The sequence below is a fragment of the Chrysochloris asiatica genome, unplaced genomic scaffold (genome assembly GCF_000296735.1).
Source record: "Chrysochloris asiatica unplaced genomic scaffold, ChrAsi1.0 scaffold00014, whole genome shotgun sequence".
NCBI lineage: Eukaryota > Metazoa > Chordata > Mammalia > Afrosoricida > Chrysochloridae > Chrysochloris > Chrysochloris asiatica.
This window is the reverse complement of record NW_006408532.1, coordinates 34,403,430-34,420,401: the sequence shown is the minus strand read 5'-3', so window position 1 is coordinate 34,420,401 and position 16,972 is coordinate 34,403,430. Positions and strand designations below refer to the sequence as shown.

The 16,972-nt window shown below is 36.5% G+C and overlaps 1 protein-coding gene and 1 pseudogene across 1 annotated transcript in view; both read left to right on the top strand.

Moving 5' to 3' along the window:
• Positions 1-3,820: 3,820 nt before the first annotated feature.
• The window catches only part of GKAP1 (G kinase anchoring protein 1), a 135,499-nt gene continuing 122,347 nt past the window's right edge, over positions 3,821-16,972 (top strand). Inside the window, exons 1-2 of the mRNA XM_006834955.1 lie at positions 3,821-4,036; positions 6,157-6,300. Of these exons, the coding sequence (XP_006835018.1) occupies positions 3,821-4,036; positions 6,157-6,300 (360 nt within the window). The remainder of the gene's footprint in view (positions 4,037-6,156; positions 6,301-16,972) is intronic.
• On the top strand, positions 16,004-16,346 carry LOC102839628 (annotated as a pseudogene).

Genomic DNA, 16,972 nt, shown 5'->3' with positions numbered 1-16,972 from the left:
GCTTAGTATACATTTAAATATTTCCTTTGCCCATCTCAACTAGATTGAAAATACTATTGTGTAGCTATTTTGTTTGACAAAAATTAAAATACTTTGAGATCTCGGGGGGAAAAAAAAAGCAGAATTAAAATTTGCCATGATGGTTTTGGGAGTCCTGGTGTGGTGCTGTGGGTTAATGCGCTGGACTGCAAGGTCAGTTTGAACCACAAGGTCAGCAGTTCAAGCTCACTAGCTGCTCCTTGGAAACCCTATGTAGTGTCGCTATGAGTCAGAACTGATTTGACGACACTTAACAACAACAACATGATGTTTTTGAGTCTGTAATTTATTTTTAATTTTGTAATCTTTAAAAAAAATTTTTTATTTTGTTGTTGAGTTATACACAGCAAAGTATATACCAATTCAACAGTTTTAACATGTACAGTAAGTGACATTGATTACATTCTTTAAGTTGTGCAAGCATTCCCATCAACCTTTTCTGAGTTGTTCCTTCCATTAATGTAGACTCATGGTGTCCTCCTAAGGTTCCTTTCTAGTCTTTTGATCCCTATAAATAGTTCTTAAAACAGCATAATGTTCAAGACAGACATTCCAAACTTGTTAAGCTAGACTATTGTTTGGTTTTATGAAGACATCAGGGGATATTTTTGTTTTAAGGCTTAAAGACTATCTCAGGTCAGTAGTTTAAAAGGCTCATCCAGTTTCCATGGCTCCAGAAAGTCTTTAGTCCATGAGAATTTGAGATTCTGTCTTCATTTTCCCCTTTTTGATCAGGATTCTTCTATAGAACTTTTGATCAAATGTTCAGTAATGATAGCTGGGCACCATCCAGTTCTAATTTTGTAGTGTTTTTGTTCTTGTGAAAAGAACTTCTGAAGCCTTAATCTCATGCTTGCAGGAAGAATTTAAACCTGAAAATTTGTCATAATTTATCAATATGATGTCATCTGTTTGTAGGGTATTTTATTTGATTTGCGTATTTCTGGTCATAGGAACAATGGGTTTTAACATAGTATTGCAATAGGCATATATTAATAGTTGCCAGGTGACATGTTCAAATATCTCCTGTTTTCTCTTGTTTAACAAATAAATAGAAAGTTTTGCATTTTTTTCTGGATTTTTAGGTTAAGTTGTAAGATAGAATACATGCTTCTCATTTTTGTTTCCTTTGGAAAACACTTTTAAGTATAGTGTAAATGCTTAGCTTTCAAAATGGAACCCAATAATTCTCACCTAGTGTTGACACTTTTGTGTACTCCTTTCTCACTGCAGAGGGTGGGCTCATGTAACCAATAGGGTATTATGGAAATGACTGTGGCTAATTCAGATGAGCACTGTGACTTGAGACAGAAAACTATAAATTACATAAAACTATAAAGAAGAAATGGAGTCCTGGTGTGGCGCTGTGGGCTAATGCGTCAGACTGCAAAACATCGTTTGAACTGGCAAGGTCGGCAGTTCAAGCTCACCAGCTCCTCCTTGGAAACCCTATACAGGGTTGCTATGGGTTGGAATTGACGGGACGGCACTTAACAACGCAGCAAAGAAGAAAGCAAAGGATGAGTAACTAAAGTGATAATCTATTGATTCTTATTGTTAAGTGCCATGGAGTTGGTTCCAACTTGTGGAGAACCCTGTATAAGGTTTCCAAGGATCAGCTCGATAGTTTGACTTGAACTGCTGACCTTGTGGTTCAAACCAACCTTGAAGTCCAGTGCATTATTCCATAGTGTCACACCAGGACTCCAATCTGTGGATGCAGGATGCTATTGGGGAGACTTACACAGAAGTGTGATGATGTTGTGTTAATCTTAGTGTGGGTACTTGGCGTGTGCATTTTAGCTTTTAATCTAAATGTTTTTGAAAACAAATTTCAGTTTTTTTGTGTGCCTGCTAAATTTCAAAATAAAATAATTAAACATTTATGAATCATACACAAAAGAAAATCTGTGTCTTTTTTAATGGAAATAATAATCTAGTAGTTGCTGGGCTTTTTTGGACTTGGAGAGTAATGTTGAGCAAATATGTAAATTCAGGTCCCAATTCTGCCACTAATTTGTGGAATCACCTTAGGCAAGTCACGATTTAGAAATTACCTGTGGACCTTCAAGATACCTTTCTAAAAGATTGTAAAAATGCTGAAGAGCAAATGAAACCACTCTTACCTGTGCTTGAATTACCATTCAGAGACTATAGTGAACTAAAAGATAGTGCCAAAAGTGATTTTAAAAAGTCTCCTTTAGTTGAGGAAGCTTAAGTTCTCTATTTTGCTTTCAGTTCTGTGATTTAGTAGCACTTTCGAGACCCAGACTTAAGGTAGCAAATTTTTGTATGTTCCTTTTTACTCCTTTTTTTTTTTTTCCCTCCTGTCTTGGAACTTGAGGAAAAGGTAGTTGGGCTAAGGGTCTCTTTTTATGTATACAGTGAAAAAATGATGCTTTTATTAAAGTATTGTTATGATTTTTTTCAGTATGCCACTTTAATTTAGGATACTTTCTGTAAATAATGAGGGTAAGTCAAATGTATTGCTACTTGGGTTCCAGTTCGTACATACATGGGTTTATTCTAAACAGAACACACTCAGCATGTATTTGCAATAAGTTGATGGCAGCAGACAAGTTCTCGTTGTAGTTGACTTGGATTGGGTTGCGTTATGTGCTGTGGAGCTGGGTATGACTAGTAGCTATCCTGTATAGGGTTTCTGAGGCTGTACATCTCTACGGGAGCAGAAAACCTCATCTTTCTCCCTTGGAACCTCTGGTAGTTTCACACTGCTCACTGTGAGATTAGCAGCCTAACTCATAACCACACTACCAGAGATCCTTTCTCTCAGTAGTTACACCTGTCTTAATCTTGGCAGAGTCCCTTCAAAATAAAGGTCCTTCGAAACTGTGGCTTTCAAGGAGATTTGCTGGGCCTGTTAAATTCAGAGCAGGAAGGTCAGCTCAGTTATGGTGATTGTTTTCTGGGTTGCCACAGGGGTAATCTTGATAGATTTTCTTGAAGGGTACAGAAAGACCATGGGGACTTACTATGAAGAAGTTTTAAGACAATGGAAAACTGCATTGGTGAGAATAGCTAGGAGAGTTGCCCTGAGGAATTTTTGTCTATCACAACAATACATCTGCTCTTTTATGAGAGTAGTACGAGAATTTCCTTGGAAAACCTTGTCTAATCACCATACAACTCTGATATTTCTCCTTCAGATTTGTGTTCCCTGAATTTAAAGAATGTTTCAAAGTAACAAATTTGAGTCACTCAAGGATGCCAAAACTGCTGTTTGGTATTGATATAAATTGAAGAGCACAAGATTCTTTGGGAGAAGGGTTGGAGAGATAGAAACATTGCCTTCAGAATATGTAGACCTAGATGAAGGGTATGTGGAGAAACAATAGCATCATATTTTGATAGTTTTATTTATAAAGGTTTATATTATTTTGTAGCAGTATTTTTAATTTACTCTCTTGTGTACTAATTATGGAGATATTTAAGGGAAAGAGGAAAGATGAATTTCTGAAGACCATATATGAAAAATACATGCATTAATTATATTGGTGGCAATGTTACAATAGTTATTATCTGTGAAATCTCAAATTATCATTTATTTTACATTGTTTACTTTAAAATATATTATTGCCAAGAGGACTGTGATTATGAGTCCAAATACACCAAGTTCAATGTCAAAAGAAATGTTTTGTATAAATGCGGTGTTTTTGAGTCTAGAGCAGATTTTATTGAACATGTTTATTCATTTACCCCTTCTGTCCATCCCCGCAGGAATTATTCTTAACAGAAGTATTTTAAAAGAAAAATCTTCACAATGGCCTCAGCAGTACTTAGTTCAGTTCCCACTACTGCTTCTCGATTTGCCCTGTTACAAGTGGATAGTGGCAGTGGTTCTGATTCTGAGCCTGGAAAAGGAAAAGGTCGGAATACTGGGAAATCTCAATCTTTGGGAAATAAATCAACTACAAATGAGAAAAAGAGAGAGAAAAGAAGAAAAAAGAAGGAACAGCAACAGAGTGAAGCAAATGAGGTAGCAATTAAAATTTGTTAAATGTTTGCATTCTATAAATATAAAGACAGGTACTTTCTTGTTCACTCATATAGCCATAGTACCTTGTCTATAAGTTCTCCATAAATATTCAGATGAATGGATGGAGATTTGTGTGTATTTAAAGTCAAGTGTAATGAAAATATATCTTTTTAAATCTCATTTATTTTTTACAAGTTTATATACTCAGTCCAAAATGTTTCTGAAAAATAGTGAAGTATTAAAAGGAACAAAGGTTGTTTATTTGTCTAGCGAAAGATGCAACCAATGAATATTTTCTTACATATATATAAGTTTATCAATAGTTTAACAAAAATAGAATTCTGTAATAGACCATTTTATAACTTTTTGTTTTTAAATTAATCATGAGCAGTTTGAACTTACTAACTGCTCCATGGAAGGAAATGTGGCAGTCTACTTCAGTAAAGATTTGCTACCTTGGAAACCCTGTGGGGCAGTTTGATGGGGATAAGTTTAGTTTATTTTTGGTTCTTGGGAGTAGTAGATGCATGACAGACACTTTTCTCTCAGACATTCTGAGCATGGGGTACAGGATTTATGTTTAATGTGCCCATAATTTTTAAAAGAAATGTGACAAACTATTCTCATGGTGGTTATGGTTGTGTGCCGTGGAGTCAGTTTCCAATGCATAGGGACCCTACATAGGGTTTCTGAGGCTGTAAATTTTTACCGGAATAGAAAACCTTTCTCCCGTGGAACTGCTGGTAGTTTTGAACTCCTCACCTTGAAGTTAGCAGCCTGACTTGTAACCACTACCAGAGCTCCTTGTATATTCTAGTATATGGGGGGGGGAAAAAAAACAACTAATTTTTTTTAAGGTTTTAAAAAATACTAAAGAACCAGTCAGATTTACAGTAACTTTTAAATATCATTTCATGAGAGAAGTAGTAAAAGTATTATTTTTCTCATATTCCTTTTATAACGTCCCAAGACTAAGAAAAAAGCATTTTTAATTTCTTCTAAATATCTTTTTTAAATGTTTGCCCTGCAGAAAGTGACTTTAGAACCATTTTTTACTGGCAGATCACCTTTCAGAAGTCTAATCATTCAAAACTTTTGATTGCCAACCATTTTCTTTTGGGAATTAAAGGTGGTAGAGGAGGAATAAAAAGTAGGTCATAGTGTTTACATTAGTGAGTTTGCATTAGGAGTGTGTAACAGTGAGCACAAAGGATACCACCTTTCCACTTCGATAACTTTCTGTATTTGCAGTTTTACCAATGACTACTTCCTGTAAAGGAAAGCAGTAATCTACCTGCTAGTGCTTCATATCCAGAAGCATCCACTTCTCTATATCTTTTCTCCAGCAGAAACTTGTAGCTTAGACTGGTTTGTTTCTTATCACTCCCATCTTTCAGGACAGTTGTTGTTGCTAAGTGCTGTTGTATCAGTTGCAAACACGGGGTTTCTGAGGCTGTAAATCTCTGCAAGAGCAGAAAGCCTCACGTTTTTCTCACAGAATTGCTGGTGGGTTTGAACCGCTGACCTTTTGGTTTGCAATCCAGTTCTTATCCAACAGCACCACCACATTCTCTAATGTAGTAATTATCAGTCAAAATTGTTGATCTTTATTTTAAAGCCTCTCAGTATTTTTCTCTGATGTTTCACCTACTGTGTTTCAGATTATTCTTCTTGTCAGTAGATTGGCCAGTACAGTTTTGGTTCGTTATATTTTCTGTACTAACAAAGCAATTGTCAGAGTGGCTTAGGCTGTAATTAAATGTATAATTTGTTAATTATTAAACTTTAATGTTTTTGACTGTTTGATTTGCAGTTTGAAATGTATACTTTTCTGTTTTCTATTCCTGTAAGTGTCTTCCCTTTAATCATGAGGAAGCATTAAAATATTGTAGTATAGTATTAATGCACCAAAAATGTCTCAAATCCTGGAAAAATTAATGTTCTACAAGGATTATAATACACAAACACAACTTTATTTCGGATGTTTGAGTTAGCATAAAGGTATTTGCAATGGTATTTAAAAGTACAAAAATATTATATAGTATTTTTTTTTACCTTCTAAAAAATTATTATCATAGGTATGATCAACCACATTTATATATTTTTTGTTTCTTTTGTAGCTTAGGAATCTTGCTTTTAAGAAAATTCCCCAAAAATCTTCCCATGCCATTTGTAACGCTCAACATGAACTTTCAATGTCCAACCCAGTACAGAAGGATTCACGAGAAGAAAATTGGCAAGAGTGGAGACAAAGAGATGAGCAGGTACAGCTAATTAAATTAAATTATTTTGATTTGTTTTTCAGGGAATTTAGGCATTTTTAAGATGGCAACGTACCTAAGTTCTTGTCACCATTTTTCTCTAGAGCAGTTTTCAGTGGATAAGGCCTATGTGTTTGCTACTTTTAATAGGGGGGTTCTATTTTTTTGTATATGAGGAAAACTGTTTTTTTGTTGTTGGTTTTGGCAATTCAGAGCAATTATTCTATACGTTTTGAATTTAATTTGCCTTTTTACAAATTAGAAAAACTAGGGAAGGGAGAAAAACAGAATTATTTTAAGTAAAAAAATGAAACACATTTGTGAAGTCATAGTGCTCTTGTTAAGAGTGCCCAGTCATCATTTTGCTTACAAAAGAAAGATTTTGAGGGAAATTTTTTCTACTTTTATGTAAAATAGTTGATGGCATTTGTTTTCTTTTAATGTATTTACATGATATTTGTTCTTCTCTGTCTCTATTAAACAGATCATATTAATAGTGAACATACATAATTTAATAAGAGTAATTTTTTGTTAGTATTTAGGAAAATTACATGCCATGCCCAAAATGTATTCTAGGAGATACTGAATGTATAGGAATTGAATAGTTATATATTTACTTATTTATCTGGTTATCATCTGATCTGGAATAGGTATTGTTCTGGCAGGTCTACTAGGGCAGGTACTCAAGCTTGGTTTACTAGTTTTCAAAGAGTTGGACTATATACTAAATGGAGTTAAAATAGAGTATATTTATAACTTTTCTTCAGGATTTTTCAGTGTCTCAGGTTCACCATTCTTGAGTCAATTATTACAGTAGAGTCATGCAGAATTCCAGGCAGTGATATACTGGTTAAGTAATTTTGTATGCTTTCTAGATGATTTTGATTTTGTTCTTTTATTTTTTTTCCTTCTATAACACTTATTATGATAAATATTTCTGGTTTAAAGTGATGTTGGTCTTTTACAAATCTATACATTGTAATGATTTAGCTGTTTAGATAGTAACAGAATTTACCAGTATATTCTCCAGAGAGAATTTTTTCATCATAAGGGCACTGGAAAACTAATAAAGAAAAACACCAAAATTTGCACCAAAATAAATTTCTTGCAATATGAGAGCTCGAGCACAATATTTGAGTACCGTTGTTGTGGTCATAGTCATAACAACGATTGTAAGGATGGTGCAGGATCAGGCAGTGTTTCGTTCTGTTGTGCATAGAGTCGCTAGGAGTCAGAGAGGACTTGACAACACCAAACAATAATGACAACAGTTATGAAAATGAATTATTTGATTTATCCTTAACCTACATATGGATGCCATCCAAGGCCCACTTTGAGAACTCTGAGGAATTTCTCCTGTATATACTATATATATATAGGGTCACCATGAGTTGGTGCTGACTTGATGGCACTAAACAACAGCATACTATTGATGGGTCACTTATGAAGGCCTAGTGCCTTATCTGGAAGTCCCACTCCCAGGAAGATATAATCCAGATTATGGGAAGTAAGTGGAGTGACTCCTATGATGATCCCACTGAGGGATAAGGAAAAGATGGGGCAAAATTTCTTACTGATGGACAGTATACCACTTGGAATTCACTTCACTATATGGAATAAACTTCAGAAAGTTCATGGGAAAATTCCATTATCTTTTAATTCAATTTTTCCACAAACTCTTTGATACCCCTCTTAGATATCAAATAGCTGCATAGAAAGCCTGTGAGGTGTGTTAGGTGTTCTTCCTCATGGTGTAGAGAAACAGCACTGTGAGAAAGTCCCAGTGTGGAGACTGACTCAAGCAAAAGCTGGATATTGAAATCTTGCCTGTTACCTAGCAGGTTTTTCCAAACATAAAGAAAAATAATGCTAAGAGAGAATTTTGTATTTCTAAATCACCAAGTTGATATTAAAAGTGAACTCAAGCTAAAATCTAAGCGATGGCATTTAATAACATCCAGATACTTCATGAACTTTTAAGCCATTGTGGGACATTACTTGATTTCATATTAGTTGAAGACAGTTCTGCCACATAAAAGGAAAACAACATTGTACCATCCAGAGTAAAAGTATGCTTTGAAAAAGATAGACAAGATATGCTACAGGGAGGAGAAGTTAATTTTAGACAGCATCTACTTTGTGCTTTAATAAAAATCCAGGAACAAGAACATTTTGTAAAAATTAAGGAGATAATGTTCTATACAAGGTGAGATTACACAGTAGGCTCAGATGGAGAAGTCTGTGAGAGCCTGAAATTAACAGGGGACTGGATGGATGAGTTTTTTAAAAAATCATAACAGAATTTGTAAAACTTCATTATAAGGATCAAAGAACAGAATATACCCTCAAGAAAATTGAATCAGTTGTCTAAAGAAAAATTTGAGATAGTTCGTAGTTAATATTCACCTGAAAAGTATGGAATATCAAACTGAAATCTAACAGATTTAAGTACCGTGGAGTCGATTCCGACTCATAGTGACCCTGCACAGGGTTTCCGAGGCTATAAATCTTTACGGGAGCAGAGTGCCTCATCTTTCTCCTGTAGAACAGCTGGTAGTTTAGAACTGCTGACAAGAGGTATAATTAGTGACCCTTGAACAAACAGAACAGAGGCAGTCAGCAAAGACACTGTTGATAAAAGTATTCCAAAGCACTTGAATCTGAGCTTGAAAGGAGTAAGTCTGTTTTGTGTTTTTGGAAGTTTTTAATGTTAATAAGAAATAAGATAGAAGTACTGTAAATGCTGCATAGAAGAAAACAGGTTGCTTATAAACTAAAGAAATTAAGACCCTACAGGAAAGCTTTGTTGTCATTGAGTTGATTCCAGTTTATTGTGACTCTAGAACAGAGTAGAACTGATCCACCATGATTTCCAAAGCTGTAAATCTTTTCTGAAGTGGACTGCCTCATCTTTCTCTTGTGGAGCAGCTGGTGGATTCAATCCCTAACTTTCTGAAATCAGACTGGCTACTTTAAATGCCAGAATTGAAGTGTTAGAAGCAAGAATTTATACCAGGCATGATTTCATTTATGAGAGAAATGTACTCTTAGATATGTGATGGTTCAGAAAGTATATCATTATCATTCAAATTTTCTGAGGTGTGCTCCTGCCAGTTTCTTAATTTGGGTTCTCGAGAGAAGTAAAACTAGTGAGATGTATATAGAGGTAGAGAGAGAGAAAGATAGATAAATACATTGATAGATAAATGGATTGGTAGATATGGACGGAGATTGAAATTGATTTACTTCAAAGGACTGGCTCACACAGACAGTTGCGGGCCTAGCAGATGGAAATTCCCCAAGTCAGGTACCTGGCCAGAGACTTCTTTTGATGTAAGTCCTACGTTCTATAGGTCAGGTGACGAGAAAACTGCAGGTCACAAAAGAGAAAACGCTTTCAGAATATCCATTTATATTCTGGAGGCAGACCATATCCCTAAGGAAAATATCTTTTCATCTGATTGGTGGATCACATCAGATCACATCATCAAAAGTGATTACACTACACTACACTATGCACTACGCATTACACAGTACACTATGGAACAGCAGCCAGTGCCATCAAGTCAGTTTTGACTTCATATAGCGACACTGTATAGAGCTTCCAAGGATGTAAATCTTTACAGGAGCAGAAAGCCTCATCTTTTCCTGAAGAGTTGCTAGTGGATTTGAACTGCTGACCTTGCAGTTACCAGCCTAGTGTGTAATCCCCCTAGGCTACTAGAGCACCTTATGGTGTTGTGTAATCACTAGAAATCAACTTAACACATGAAATACACTACCACAAAAAGTAAATCTAAAAGAGCACAACAATTGGGAAATACACATAGTGAGGACTGAAGCTAGTTCAATGTAGAATTAATATAATAGTGGTGGTAAATATTGTTGTTATAGAGAACATAGCATATTTGAAGAATTGAGTCTTAAATTAAAGCCCTGTCTATAAATACAAAAATGAGGAAGATTGAAATAGGCTAGAAGAGGACTCAAGTACTTTAAAGTTTTCATGTTGATAAAAACATATAGTTTTAAGTACAATTTCATTTAAATTTAAAGGTATGTATTACAGGGTCGCTATGGGTCGGATCCGACTCGATGGCACTTAACAACAACAATTTATACAAATGGGAGTCCTGGTGTGGCGCTGTGGGTAAACGCGCCAGACTACAAAGCCGTTTGAACTGCAAGGTTGTCAGTTCAAGCTCACCAGCTGGTCCTTGGAAACCCTATACAGGGTTGCTGCTATGGGTCGGAACCGACTCGACGGCACTTCACAACAACAGCAACTTATACAAATGGAGTCCTGATGTAGCATTATAGGATAAATACAGGACTTCTAACCATAAGACTGGTGGTTAAAGCTCACCAACCACTCTTTCTGATCCCTATACAGATCTGCTATGAGTTGGAACTAATTTGATGGCACTTAACAGCAAAAACAATTTATACAAATAGGAAGTACAGTGGCTCCATAGGATAAAACTGGACTGTGACCCATAGAATTGGCAGTTTGAGCTCACTGTCCACTCCATGGGAGAAAGATGAGCCTTTCTGCTCCCGCAAAGATTTAAGACCTCGGAAAAAGACTTACTATGAGTTGGAACTGTCTCAGTGACACTTAAGAACAGCAACAACTTAATCAACTTTTCAAATCTCAATAAATAGAAAGCAAAAGAAATTGCAAGGAAACTTTGAAATAAGGTATAAAATAAGGTTGTTAGGTGCCTTCAAGTCTGTTCTGACTTATCGTGACCATGTGCACAATAGATTGAAAAACTGCTCAGTCCTGTGCCATCCTCACAATTGTTATGGTTGAGCCCATTGTTGCTGTTGCTGTGTTAATCCATCTCCTTAGGAGTCTTCTTTTTTGTTGACTGTCCACTTAACCAAGCATGATGTCCTCCAGGGACTGATCCCTCCTTAGACATGTCCAAAGTATGTGAGACAAAGTCTCACCGTACTCACTTCTAAGGAGCATTCTGTCTGAATTTCTTCCAAGACAGATGTGGGTTGGGTCAGACACAACCTAGTCTTCAAACTGACACGTTTGCTCGTAAAAAAGTACAGTAGACAAAAAAGTCCTTCTATAAATAAAAATAGTTGGACTTATTCATTGAAGAAAAAGGACCAGTTGGGACAAACTATCTGAACTAGAGTTTGATTTTAATTCTAATTTTCTGCTCAACATTAAAATTAAGATATCTGGATCCTAAGAAGATAAATTCAGGCTATTTGAGAAACTGTATATTTTGTCAGCAGTTCAAAATCACCAACTGTTCCTCAGAAACCCAATACAAGGTCTCTATAAAGTCAGAACTGACTTGATGACACTTCGTAACAAAAATGTTTCATTGAGTTATGCTACCTGTTGTTGTTGTTATGTGCTGTGGAGTTGGTTCCGACTCATAGCGACCCTGTACAGGGTTTCCGAGGCTGTAAATGTTTACGGGAGCAGAAAGCCTCATCTTTTTCCGGTGGAAACAGCTGGTGCTTTCAAACTGCTGATCATGAGATTAGCAGCCCGATTCGTAACTACTTTATCATATTTTTCATTCCAGAATCTTATCTCTATCCCAGCATACTTCATTATGGAAAAGTAGTCTTATAATCCAACCCAAAAGATTTCTAGTTTTATATCTTCAGTGAGTGAATTTTATGATATGTGAATTACATCTCAATAAAGCTACAACAACAAAGCTCTCTTAAAAAAAAGATATATATAAATAGGCTGTGATTTGAATGTAGTTGTAATTTTTACTTTCTTTTAATTGAATTAAAATGGACATATTGTTCACCAACAGCTGTTGCCTGTGAATAAGTCTCTTTGTGGATGTTGTTCAGGTGTAGTCTCTTTTTTTCACAGTGCAGTGGTGCTACTGATTTCAGTGTATCTTTTTAAAGTCTATTCTTGGTTCAAAAATAACTGAATAGAAAAATCTCTTCTTAAAGGGTTTCAGTAAAAAACAGACCAAATTTTATTGTGTATTACTTCTCACTGTATTGACTCAAACTGCACATCCTTGGTTTTGTTCTGTTTTAAGGTGAAATATTTGTTAGAATGTGTGTAGAAGTAATTGTTCTTTCACCTTGCATCTTCCAGTCCATTTGATAAAGCAGTTTTGCTAATAGACATTTCTTCTTTTGTGGCTATGACATTTATCACTAACTTCATGGTTGATACATTAAATCCCTTGGTAATACTTGGACTTTTACCTTGTTTTCCTATAACGAATACAAATTCAGGTAAATCTTCTGTGGTTTTTGTTTTTCTTATTTTAACAGCAGAGATCATCACTTTTGCGCTAGAAAGCATTCCTTAGTACTTGTTCTGGAAAGACTTTGAAAGTGATATAAAAATTGTTTTGTCTTTAGACCACTGGTCTGATCAGGTTTTATAGCAAATAAGCTAAGAACAGTGAAATTGATGATGACACAGTAAATTAAAATTTGAAGTATCTGTTAAGAGCCTTGGTAGCGTAGTGGATTACGAGCTAGGCTGCTGACCGAAAGGTCAGTAGTTCAAATCTACAAGTTGTACCACGGGAGAAAGATGAGGCCTTTTGCTCTGTAAAGATTTACAGCCTCAGAAATTATTCAGGATTGCTATGAGTTGGAATCAACTCCATAGCACACCACCCCCACCATTATCTTAATTCATTATGTATAATTTTTTTTTCTTTTTAGCTGCTTAGGTGGCATCACTCTTGTTCTAACAATAGATTTATATTTTGTATTTGCTGTATTAGAAATCTGTTCATTTTCAAATTATGATGTTTTTATTAGTTGCATTATTTCCAGTTCTATTTTCATTATCACTTAAACCTTTGTTGAATCACTGAGCCATATTTATTACTTGAAGATAAAAATTTTAACAAAAATGCAGACTTAATAAATGTAAACACCACTAAAAAGACATGAAAATCCATTAGCTGAGATGAACTGAAGCAGTAGTGAACCTAGATGCAGGTTTTTTTTTATAACTTTGGCAACCTTTAATATCATAATGTTCATAAAATCATAAAGATTGTATGACCGAAAGATTTATGGGCAAAGAATTATGGCTTTCAAATTCATGAAAAATATGTGATCCATTCTTTGAAAAAAATAAACTAGGTTAGAGGATCACAAAACTCTACTCCTACTGTGGCAAATCAACTGGCTGCAAGTGTTAGATGTCTTCAGATTGATAGTCTGTATTGCTTCACAATACCCATGTTTCCAGGTGCCAAACTTTGCATTTGGGGTTTATTTTGCTTGGATTAAAAATGAGTAAAATTGCTGTACTATCTAGTTGCATTTCTTTTTTTGTTGTATCTAGTTCTAAAACATTTACTGCCTTTCAGGTTTTCATTGCTCTCTCTTATTTTATTATCACAAACTCTTGAGCTTTTTATAGGCTTTTTGAAATAGAAAAAACATTTTACTGCTAGATGGGGAGAAGGGGGTAATGAAGAAAGCCATGAAGAAAGCCAAGAGAAAGGGGATCTGAAGTACTTCATCTTGGGCATATGTAAGCATCTTCTTCAGTTTTGTAGATATTTGAATGCCAACTACTTCCTCATTCTCAGTGTATATATAACAGTTTTATAGGTGCGCAGTAGCTCCATAGGATAAACACTGGACTGCGAACCACAAGGTCTGCAGTTTGAGCCCCCTAGCCACACTGTGGGAGAAAGATGAGGGTTTCTGTTCATGCAAAGATTGAAAGCCTCGAAAACCCTATAATAGGTTGCCCCTGTGGAGCAATGGGTAGATTCAAACTGTTGACCTTGTGGTTAGTAGCCCAGCTCATATTCCATTATAAGTTGAGGCTTGAATTTCTTCTAAAGTTCTTTTAGCTTGAGAAATGCTAAGAATGTTCTTCTGTTATGGTTTTCTTACCCAGATCTTTGCACATTTCATTGTAATATTTGGCTCTGTCTTCTTGAACTTCCCTTTGAAATTTTCTGTTTATCTTTTACTTGTTCATTTATTCTAATAGCTTTAGATTCTCTCTGTTCTTGAACAAATTTCGGAGTCTATTCTGACATCCACTTTCATCTTTTGCTTTTTAATAACCTTTGCTTTCTTCATGTATGATATTCTTGATGGCATCCCACAACTCTTTGGTCATTAGTGTCTAATGCATCTTGAGATGGTCTCTAAATTCAGGTAGGTTATATTCAGTTCCGTATTTTGATTCTCTAGGACTTGTTTTTATTTTTTGTTTTTTTTCAGCTTCAGCTTAAACTTCCATATGAGCAATTGGTGGTGTGTTCCACAGTTGACCCCTGGCCTTGTTTTGGCTGATGTTACTGAGCTTTTCTTCCATCTCTCCACAGATGCAGTCAATTAGATTCTTGTGATTTCCATCTTGATATGTCCAAGTAACCTTTTATGTTGTTTAATTAAAGATAATTGCAAAAAAAAAAAGGTATTTGCAGAAGGCTTATGGAAGATGATAGACTAGGCATATGTACTACATGGAGCTTCTACAACAAAGATATAAGAGACCAAATGAAACAGACACAGAAAAGAATTCAGAAATCGTGAACTTCATAGGAAAAGTTAGAGAAGTGAATTGAGTGCTTGTTGGGTGGAGAAGCCGTGCAGGCATGGCAACAAAGGGAGACTGTTGAACAGTGTAGCCACCTTGTTGCAGAAGGTGGCCTTCTGGCAGCAGAAGGTGGCCTGCTAGAGCAGATTCCTGTAGACACACTTCCTTGGTGACCAGAGGGGTGGCAGCTCCTACCCTCATCCATCCCCAGTGTAGATCTTATTCTCCTTGAATTCAGAGCCATGTTGTTGGGAGCCACACCAGTGTGATGTGGAGGCCTGCTGTGATGTTTTGGTGCACTGCTTTAGTGCTTGGATTTCAGACGGCTCAGCTCCAGACCTACAGAACCTGCAGAGCTGCCAAACCAGCATTTAACCAGTCACTCAGCCCTGTTTCTCATTTCCTCTATTCTTTTTACCCCCTTTTGATCTCTACTACCCTCTCTGTTTCTTTTTTCAATTTCCCTCTCTTGGTTTTTCTAAGAATCTTTTTAAAATTTCTTGCTTTTATTTCTTCTTCTATTGTCCCTTCTATAGCTCGATTTTCCTGTCTCTCTTTTCTCCTTTCTTAAATTCCCCACACACACACACTCTTTTTTTTTCCTCTTCTATAGCTCCTTTCTGTCTCTCTTTTGTCTTTATACTTATACTCTAGTATTCTGGTTACTGCTTGTTCTTATTTTATTTCCTCTTTATTAATTTATCTTTTCAATGTTGGCTTCTGATTTATTCTGTTTTGCTTCTTGTGTGGTTGGGTGGGTGGAAGAGGGATTTTCTGTTTCCCACCTGACATAAGATAGCAACCATGCCCGTTTAGTCTAGCCACAGCCATACCTCTGTAGCTACACCCAGTGGGCAAGAGCCATTACCAGCTCCTATACCACCTTATCAATGATAGACAGCAGTCAACACCTGCCAAACCCACCCTAAACTGAGGTGCATAAATGACAAACGAGATTGGTGTACATGCATCTATTCTCTAACTACACCCACAGTAGACAGTTGGTGAGAGCCTAAGAACACATCAACATGTGATCATCAGGTAAATACAAATACAACAACCTCATAATTCCCTGGAGACAACAGACAATTTTAACTCACAAGAAGAAGTAAGAGAGAGGCAGAAGCAACGAGGTGGAGATGGGAGTGACCCAAGAATGCTGCCAACACCATGAGCCTCCTCAACAAGCTCAAGAGTGAGATGATCCCAGAGGAGCTGCAGGAGGAGGAGGAGGAGTTTAACATGAGGCCCCTCTCAGTGCTCATGCAGTGGCTCAAGAACATCACCCAAGTGCTCATCAACTGTCACAACAAGAAGAAGCTTCTGGGCCACATGAAGACTTTCGACAGGCACTGCAACATGGTGCTGGAGAACGTGAAAGAGATACGTTCCCAAGAGTGGCAAGGGCAAGAAGTCCAAGCCCATCAACAAGGACTGTTACATCTCCAAGATGTTCCTGCATGGGGACTCTGTAATCGTGGTCCTGCGGAACCCACTCATTGTCGGCAAGTAGGGGCCCAGAGCCGCCTCCCACCACCCCATGAAGATCTGCCTGGTGTTGGGAATAATAAAGTCCCTGTGGTTTTTTTTTAGAAGAAAGCCTAAGATTTATGTGGGACACCATGAAGAACAATTTATGGGTGATTAGAATTTCAGACAGGAAGAGACTATAAAAAGCACAGAGAAAATTGTCTTAAGAGTTGTTGGAAGAAAATTTCCCTAATATCAAGAAAGATGATAAGATAAGCATGCAAGAAGCTGAATGAACCCCAGACAGGATAGATGCCAAAAGAAAATCACCAAACATCATAATCAAGCTTTCCAAAACCAAAAACGTGGTAAGAATTCTGAGAGCAGCTTGGAAAAAACAAAAAGCTACATACACCAAGACTAAGACTCAATGGGAATACACACTCTTGATTGGTGACCACGTTTGTCACCAATAAGGGGAAGTGAGGGAAAAACAGCAATGAGACTGTGAGCTAAGCCCTACAACACTCAATAGACTCCTGTGAACCTGGGTGGAGACCTGGTTGGCCAACAGTGTGGCAAAGACCTCGGGACTCTTCGACCCAGAGTTAATGACGTAGCCACAGAGGACTAGAGTAGAGAGTGAAGTGTCCAGCTGATAAGAAGAGA